Source organism: Petromyzon marinus, chromosome 8 (genome assembly GCF_048934315.1).
Source record: "Petromyzon marinus isolate PM22_M1 ecotype Great Lakes invasive population chromosome 8, UKy_Petmar_22M1.pri1.0, whole genome shotgun sequence".
Classification (NCBI taxonomy): Eukaryota; Metazoa; Chordata; class Hyperoartia; order Petromyzontiformes; family Petromyzontidae; genus Petromyzon; species Petromyzon marinus.
In genome coordinates, this window is record NC_133674.1 from 20,018,860 (window position 1) to 20,028,201 (window position 9,342).

A 9,342-nucleotide genomic window follows, 5' to 3' on the forward strand; every position below is an offset into this window, starting at 1 on the left:
GACAAGACCATTACCCGGATTGTACGCATACATTCACTGTGGCTTGGTATACAGGAGGTCGTGGGCTCGATCCCGACCCTCGCGTCCCTATATTTGTTATCTTCCCCCGTGGTCGCGTGGATTGTTCTCCGGATCCTCCGGTTTTTTCCCTCCAAATTCATAAACGTGCGTTTATAGTATTTGGCTGCTACTATACATGTCCACGTGATAAGCCACTTCGTTGAGCTATCATTTGTGGCTTCTGAAAAAGAGCTACGTAGGTCAGTGGGCCTTACCTGGTAAAATAAGAAATAGTTTAGTTTTCACTGTGAGTGAACAATCTGTGATGCTGGGGTCCAAGTGAGACATCCTCTTCTGCAGTGACGTATCCGTGCTTTGGTGTAGCTGACCATTTGCCTCCTGAGCTCTCGCCGTGTCCATTGCAAGAAGACGTTAAACACCTTTCACCGCGTGCCACGTGGGGCTCGAGATCCTCCAATCGCGCTCGAACAAACGTTCGTCCCAGTGGAGTAGCGAGCCATGCAGTCGTGCGCAGGCAGTGCAACTGCGCCGGGACTAGGGGGGGGGGGGTCCCAACGACCGGGCGAATGAAGAGGAGAGAAATCTTTGGGTCAGGAGAGATCCCAATTTCATGCATAGCCAATCACGCTTCACGCATCTTCTCTTGTCACCTGACGCACCTCGTTCTAATTTGTATTCACTCACCGCCTCAGGTGTCTCCCCCCCACCCACCTCTATCACCCTTCATTTCACACCTCTTCTCCATCACCACCCTTTCATCCCTTCTCTCTTACCTATCACTGTGCTCCCCTCCCCTCCCACCCTCCCCCCCCCCACCTCTCCTCTCTGACCCGGTGACGAGGTCGGATGAAGATGAAGACCGCCGAAGAAAGAGAAAATTAATCTTCGATAATTGGGGTCGAGGTTGCGGCTTCGCTCAAGCGACCGAGCCATTTTCTTCGGGCGAGTCGGGCGGGTGCGAGATACCTCGTTAGGCCGCGAGGTTCGTTTGATCTTCTCTCGACAGCGCGTCTCGTAAAGACTCGCACGCGACATCCTGGCGCGGGGGTGGGGGCAACGACCCTGCGCCTCTGCTCACTTATCGCGAAGTTGTGAGCGGAACGCCAGGGGCGGGGGGAGACGGGGCCAGGGGGCAGGCAGCCCCGTAGCGTCGTAGGAGGGAGGGGGGGTTCAACCACCGCCCCCCCCCTCTCTAATACACTTATATTTCCACGCACGACTCAACAACTTTGAATTTCTCTCCCATCTTCACGTTACCCCGAGTTATAAAAGCTTTGCTCGATTCAACAAGCGTATTAAGTCTAACCCTTTACACCCATTTTATAGTTGCAGTGCTGCTTGTCGCTGGCCACTTGGCGTGTAGATATATCTCATAATAGAAATACCGTTGCTGCACAATTTAGTATAATTAAGCGATGGGGCTTTAATTCTGAACGTTTCACATGTGTTAAAAGTTTAACCCTGAATGCCCCCCCCCACGCCCATTCCCTTCAACAACAAACAAACTCAGCAGGTTCCTCAATAACAACACTGACCTAAACGGAAAACTATATTTGGCGACGTTTCGGACATTAGCCTTTTAAAGAAAGTCACACACCAACTACGGGGGTTGGATCCAGCAGTGAAAGCGTGGTGGCGAGTCGAGAGCGACAGGCGGGGGCAGGAGGGGGGGGGGAGTCCCGGAAGGAGCCGAGGAGGGATCATCACGCACCGCAGTTCGATCCCCAGTTGGGGTTGATCCCTGGAGCAGACTCCAGGTTTGTCCCGCCAGGCGCGTGTGTGTGTTACCGTGTGTGTGTCACCGTGTGTGTGTGTCACCGTGTGTGTGTTATCGTGTGTGTCACCGTGTGTGTGTGTCACCGTGTGTGTGTGTCACCGTGTGTGTGTGTTACCGTGTGTGTGTGTCACCGTGTGTGTGTGTCACCGTGTGTGTGTGTTACCGTGTGTGTGTGTGTCACCGTGTGTGTGTGTCACCGTGTGTGTGTGTTACCGTGTGTCACCGTGTGTGTGCGTAGTGTAGCGGTTAGCGCTACGCTGCGCTACAAACCTGGCGACCCGACTTCGATTCCCGCTCATGGCCAACATCAGTGACGATTATCTGAGCCTATCCTGGGCCTCCCCAAGGTCAACTAAGCCTGAAATGAGTACCTGGTGCGGTGCGTAAAAACATCGCCACTGGGGAGACAAAGGCGGCTGGGCGTGGTGCTGGCCACCCACCCCATTGTGTGCCGTTCTGGCCTTCATAGGAGCTCGCTAACAGCGCTTGCCCCAACAGTCTTTTAAGACTATCCGGGGAATCTTTGTCTTTGTGTGTGCGGCATGTATCTATGCATATGAACGTGTGTGACCATGTCCGTGCACGTAGGCATGTATCGTGAACACCGCACGTACACGAGTGTACACGTGAACACTGTGTACACGAGTGTACACGTGTACACGTGTACATGCACGTGTGTAGGGTGTAAGGTGCGTGTCCGTGCGACCCCCCCCCCCCGCCACCCAACTTCTCCCCCACCCCTCCCCTCGAGTCCCGACCTTTCCCTACCGCGGGCTCTGCGCGGCCCCCATCTCGGCCCCGGAAACCACCGAGCACATTGATCAACGCCAACGTTCGTCTGTCAAGCGACGCAAGAGAGAAGAAAAGAGACGAGGGAGGGGTGGGGGTGGAGGAAGGCTGTGGGGGGTGAGGGTCGGGGTGTACTCGCGCGCCAAGATCGTGACGGCCAAGTCAAAGATCTCTCATCGGCACTCGCTGATTAGACTTTACGGCGGCGTAGGGGTAGCCGGCCGTGCCTGGGCGGGAGTCCGTGGGTTCCGACGGCTCTCTGTACCTGCCGAGCGACCGCCCGCTGCGATTGTGTATTTTTGTGTCCTTGCGTGAGACATGGGGGTTGGTGGCGCTGGCGGTGGTGGTGATCGCGAGGGAGACAAGGAGAGGAGTCATCTGCCGTGTTGGCTAAGGACGCTGCCTTCTCCTCGAGATGGTTTTAGGTTGCGGGCAGCAGAAGCAGCAGCAGCAGCGGCAGCAGGAGTAGGAGGAGGTTCGAAGGAGGTTGTAGGGTGCGAGTGGTGGTGGGGTTTAGAGTGGAGCTGCGGTTTGTATGGGGTGGGTTGGTTGGAGTGCGGGGTGAGAGGCTGGTGGGGGTGGTGGTGGCGTGGCGGGCGGGCGGGCGGGGGCGGAGGGGCTGGGCTTGGACCGCGCAGGGAACAGACAGGCTCCCACACGCAGCGCTCTTTGAAGGCGCCGATCATTTGTTCAGGCTGTCACGGCCCGCATGTCAGCACTTGCAACATGCCAGTCTTAATCTGCGGGGAAACGGGGCTCGCCATTGATCGCGCTGCGCGATTGAGATCTCGGCTCTAATGCGCGCCTCGCTTTGAAGTCTCGGGGCCGCTGCCTCGATCGCGAACATTTTGCGCGGTGATCGTGGACCGGAGCAGACGCGAGGGGTAGTCGGGAGGGTGGGTGGGGGTAGAGTAATGCAGCGTCAACCGCGAACCGAGCGCCTGCGTTGGGAGTGAGTGAGCCAGATTTTGAGCGAGCCGGCGTGAGAGTGAGCGAGCCGGCGTGAGAGTGAGCGAGCCGGCGTGAGAGTGAGCGAGCCGGCGTGAGAGTGAGCGAGCCGGCGTGAGAGTGAGCGAGCCGGCGTGAGAGTGAGCGAGCCGGCGTGAGAGAGCCGGCGTGAGAGTGAGCGAGCCGGCGTGAGAGTGAGCGAGCCGGCGTGAGAGTGAGCGAGCCGGCGTGAGAGTGAGCGAGCCGGCGTGAGAGTGAGCGAGCGAGCGAGGCAGTATACGCGGCCCCTTTGTGTGCTCGGCCGCGCTCAGCCCCGTTTACACAGCAGCGCATTTATCTCCGGGGGCTGAATGGGCGCCTTTCATACCCCCCCCCCCCTACCCTACTTCCACCTCCTCCCCTCCCGCTCCTTTTCAAGTCGGACCGGTCCCGGGCTCGCCGAGAAAGGCAACATAAATCACGGCGGATTGGCAGCCTTGACAAATAACTGATTGATTGTGGTCGCGGAATTGACAGTTGAGGTTAAGCATGTGACATTGAAGCGAGGCGCCGCGTGACGGCGAGACACGCCCCCCCCCGCATCGCCCCCCCCCCTCCCTAGCCCCCACCACCCCCCCCGCCCCACGCTCGCCCATCCTATCCCAAGCCCCCGAGCTTTTGTCAATAAAATCATCCCCCTCCTCGTGACGTAACGTCCGGCGGTTTCATCCAATCGCGAGCCCTTCGTTTCGGACGTCCTGCGTGCGGATTGGCTGGCGCGGAAGGGGGGGGGGTCCCTTTCACCGGCCCCCGCACCCCGCGTGCTTCATTAGTTATCGCCGACGTCACTCGCAGGGAGTGGCCTGCGCCAGGGTGGTCATGGCTACGAGGGAGGGTGGGGACTGGGCGGACTCAGGGTGGAGGGGGCGGGAGGTCCGATGCGCGGAGGGGTGGAGGGACCATGCAGAGACGGGGAGGAGGAGGAGGGGGGGGGGAGTCGTGGAGGGGAGGGACGAGGGGAGTGCGGGGAGGGAGGGGGAGTGCGGGGAGGGAGGGGGAGTGCGGGGAGGGAGGGGGAGAAGGGAGAGGGAGGGGGAGTGCGGGGAGGGTGGGGGAGAAGGGGGGGGGGCAGGCGGAACAGCGAGCGGAGGCGCAGGAATTGCACAGTCCGCGTCAGCGCAGCGCGAGCGCAGGTCATGCTCACAGCGCTCCCGGGCTCCAGACACACACGCACGGCGAGCGAGGCCAGCGGCACGGCCGACAGCGGCGTCAACACTCGCGCGAGCAGCGGCGGCGGCGGCGGCAGCAGCAGCAGCAGCGTGGGCACTGAGCGAGAGAGCGGCGCGTCAGGCAAGACCCCCAGCAGCGCGCTCCCGCCGTCCGATCCGCTCCGCCAGGCGCTTCGGCTGCCCATCAAGGTGCTCACCATGCTGACGGCACGCGCGGGACACATCCTGCACGCCGAGTATCTCCAGCCGCTCCCCTCCACGCCCGTCAGCCCCATAGAGGTACGTGTTCGCGCACCCCCCACCCCCCCCCTACGAGCTCCTCGATTCTCGATCACCCGAACCTCGAGCGATCGACCGAAAATCGCGACGCCGCGCGCTAGGGACGGAGCCGCTTCGGCGGAGTGTCGCGGCTGGCGGGAAGGGGCTGTGGGTTGGGGGGTGTCGGAAACACCGCGGCGATTGGACCCCCCCCCCCCTCCTTTCCGATACCAAACGAACCATCTTCACCCCCGCCACTTCCATGATCTCGGTCCCCCTAATCCCAGAATCTTAACTCGGGGAGCATCGCGGGGGTCCGCGGCTCGCGCCAGGCTGGTTGCGTGTAAGGGCGGCTCCGTGCGGAGGGAGGGGAGGAGGGCGGGGAGGGAGTGCGCGAGAGGCGGCCGTGATGGATGGGTGAGGAGGGCATCGCGCGCGCGGGGAGAGAGACGGACCGGCGAGCTAACAGGGCGCGACGGGGTCGGCGTGCGTGCCTGCGTGTTGCAGTTGGACGCCAAGAAGAGTCCTCTGGCTCTGCTGGCGCAGACGTGCTCGCAGATCGGCAAGCCCGAGGCTCCGCCGAATAAACTCGGCGGCGTCTCCGGCGGCGGCGGCGGCGGCTCTGACAAGGAGACCCCCGCCAAGAGCGGCCCGCTGCGGCTGAGCGACATCGGCGGCGAGGACAAGTCGAGCTTCAAGCCCTACGCCAAGGGCCTGGAGAAGGGCAAGGACGACGGCGGGGGAGTAGGAGGAAGTGGAGGCGGCGGCGGCGGCGGGAGTGGCGAGAAGCCCGGATTCCGCGTGCCCAGCGCCACCTGCCAGCCGTTCACCCCGCGGCCCGGCAGCGCCAGCTCGGCCGCCGCCTCCTCGCCCAAGCCGCAAGGCGACTCCAAGGCGGCCGGGGAGGGCGCGCAGGACAAAAAGGAGAGCGGCGAGCAGGGCAAGAGCGCCGCCGACGGCTCCTCTTCCGCCTCCTCCTCGTCCTCCTCCTCGTCCTCCTCTTCTTCGTCGTCCTCCTCCTCCTCGTTGTTGTCGTCGACGTCGTCCAACGCCGGGGCGAGCGTGAGCCACAACCGCATCAGCGTGAGCTGCGCGGGCATCAACGTGGAGGTCAACCAGGAGACGTGTCTCAGCGGAAAGGGCAGCGGCGGCGGCGGCGGGGGGCCAGGAGACGCGTCCGGGATGGGGGGCCCCGCTCACGTGGCGTCCGTGTCCCCCTACAAGGCCGGCCAGACCGTGTTCCCGCTGCCGCCCGTCAGCATGGGCTACGGCGCGTCCCTGTCGGGCTCGTACGCGGGTTACCCGCCGCACTTTCTGCCGCACGGCCTCTCCCTGGACCCGGGCAAGAGCGCCCTCGGCAACGCGCTCGGCTGCAGCATGCCCGGCCGCGGCCCCGCGGGCGCCTCGCCCCTCGCGGGCGCCTCCCCGCCCTCTCTGCTCGGCGGCCTCTGCCGGGACCCCTACTGCCTGAGCTACCACAGCGCGGCGCACCTGGCGGGCACCACGGCCGTGTGCGGCTCCTCGCACGCCGAGCAGAACGCGCTCAAGAACGCCTACCCGCTCATGTACCCGCCGCACCACCTGCAATCGGCCGGCCTGCACACGCTCACCACGCACCCGCTCTACCCCTACAGCTTCATGCTGCCCAATGAGGCAGCGCCGCACGTGTGCAACTGGGTGTCCGCCAACGGGCCCTGCGACAAGCGCTTCTCCTCCTCCGAGGAGCTGCTCAGCCACCTGCGCAGCCACACGGCACTGCCGGGCGCCGACAAACTCCTGGGCGGCTACCACAGCTCGGCGGCCGCTGCAGCCGCGGCCGCCGCCTGCCACATGCACATGCCCTCGGCTCACGGCGGCAGCCTGGCGCTGCGCTCGCCGCACACGCTGGGCCTGAGCCGCTATCACCCGTACGCCAAGGCGCCCCTGGGGGGTCCCGTGGCGCCCCCCGTCACGGCGCTGCCCGTGCCCGCGTCCGGACCCTACTACTCGCCCTACGCATTCTACGGCCAGAGGCTCGCCACGGCGTCCGCGCTCGGCTACCAGTGACGGGGGCCCCCGTGCGCACCGCGATGCACTGGGCAACGAGTCCGGCCGTCCGGGGGGGGGGCTCCGTCCGTTCCTCGGCCCGTGGTGCCCCCCACTCCACCAACCTCGCGAGGCCAGCCCAAACACCCCCCCCCGTCAACCCCCTCTCCCCCACCGCCCCCCCCCTTCCACGTGTGGGGGGGGGGAGAACTATAATTTATTGCCGATAGCTCCAAGCACCGCGCGCGCGGGCGGGCAGTGTGTACATAGAGGCGCGGCGTGACAGCGCGCATTTGTTACGAGTCAACTGTTCGGGTTACCACCGTTACCTGCTAGGGTTTCCATTTACCTGGCCAGGTTATCAGTCACCTGTTCGGGTTCTGTTGGGTATAAAAACAAGTTACCTGTTCCGGGGAAATGGTGGGAGGGCGGGTGGGGGAAGGGGGGGTAGCGCTTTTTTCCGAAGAAAATTATTGCATGGCTGTTAATATTACGCCATTTTTGTTTGACTTTATGAAAAAAAATATTAATAATGGTAATAGTAATGATATCAATAATGGATGATGATGATAACGATGATGATGAAGATGATGATCCGGTTTCCATTTGCGCGAGGCGCCCGATGCGGCCTGCATGTTCGTACACAGCGCGTCTGATGTCGTGTAAATTTAATCAGCTCTATTTTATTATTAAATGTACAAAGTGTAAATTCCTGTCTCATGATTACTTTTGCTAAAAAAAAGAGAAAAATACAGAGGATCTTAATAAATAATTGAGCTTAATGTCTGCATGGTTGTGATTGTGCGCCGGCGAGAGCGTGCGCTTACGCGTCGAGGGAGCGGACAGAGAGCGAGACGCGCTGGGGGGCTAGGGGGATGGAGCCACACGGGATGGAGCGCCACGGGATGGAGCCCCACGGGATGATGCGACACGCACGGGATGATGCGACGCGTCTCCAAGTTTCCGTCGCACTTATCGAGGGTTACCCGAGACGGCCAGTGACGGGGACACCGTACCCTCGTGCACATCGCACGTGTGTGGTACGCTACGTTTGTGTTGCGCGTGTGTAAGATGTGTGTATAGTACACACGTGTGTGTACTGGATGTGTGTACACTGTGTGTGTTGTGTGTATACGATGTGTACAGTGCATACGCGTACACTACAGTACACACGCGTCTGTGTTTTATACTGGATTTCTATACACAGCACACGCGTGTGTTAAAATATTTCCATACGATGTGTGTGTGCGCGCCAGTGTTATTGCGTTACGTGCATGTTGGGAGTGCAAACTGTGTGATCCATCTCGAGATACCACACCGATGTCTGCTCTCTACAGGTGATTGATTGCCGTGAACATCGCGCGATGGCTCCGCATCGCAGAGAAGAGGAGAGGGAGAGTTAGAATGTGCGATAAGTCTACCCCGCGTGATACGCGCAGTGGATGCTTTTAAATAAAATGTTAATGTTTGCCTCTGTATATTTCCACCCCATTCATTTTAGTGGGGTATCTACAAACGGATCTCCCTGTAGATGTACACTATACTGTGTGCTGCATACGTATACTGTACTTATATGTGTTTAATCCATGCGCGAGCGCTTAATAATATGAAGCAGTAGCGGCCCTTTTGAGGCATTAGCATCACACTTTATTACGGGAGGCGAATTACTCTGTCCACTTGGTGGCGGAACTCAAGATTTAAGGCGATGTGGGACTTTGAGTTGATCCCCCATCTCCACCCCAATAAATACATAGTGGATTTCAGACAATGGCATGGTAACAACGTGAACATTGACTCGATTTCAGCTCTTAGCCCTTCGAGAACATTTACCATTCACATCACTCGCGTCGTCACCACGATCGTTCGGTTGTGTGTGGGTCACGCGTCTGCGTGTCCGCCCTTCACGTGTCAGGCCTACACCTTAGGCCGTCAAACGTCCACTTATGGTCATGTGTTCTACATCACGCGTGTGCCATGTACACTGCGTGCACACACCGTGCCCTGCGACCCCCCACACACAGCACACGTGTACGCGCGTGGTGTACACGATATCGCATGCGGCTTGTGTTGCGGGCGCATGGCTGTGTGCTTCCGTCCAGTGTGGGGGAGCTTCGTCGTGCTGCGCCGCGAAATCGGTAACCCGAGTTGGATTCCCGATCACGGGCAAACGCAAGTGACGGTTCTCCGAACCGGTTCTGCGCCTCCCCTAGGTTGACTCATCCTCGGATGAGTACTGTGGCTGGTGTTTTAAACATCAGCACTGGGGAGACAAAGGCGGTCTGGCGTGGTGTTGGCCACCCACCCCGTCTCGCGTGA

General features: G+C 60.8%; 1 protein-coding gene across 1 annotated transcript; it reads left to right on the plus strand.

The window, feature by feature from the left end:
• Positions 1 to 4,641: 4,641 nt before the first annotated feature.
• LOC116940354 (zinc finger protein 503-like) lies at positions 4,642 to 7,808 on the plus strand. The gene is made up of 2 exons (XM_032950108.2): positions 4,642 to 5,022; positions 5,509 to 7,808. The coding sequence occupies exons 1-2, from the start codon at positions 4,711 to 4,713 to the stop codon at positions 7,045 to 7,047; spliced, it is 1,851 nt and encodes a 616-aa protein (XP_032805999.2). The 5' UTR covers positions 4,642 to 4,710; the 3' UTR covers positions 7,048 to 7,808.
• Positions 7,809 to 9,342: the final 1,534 nt, after the last annotated feature.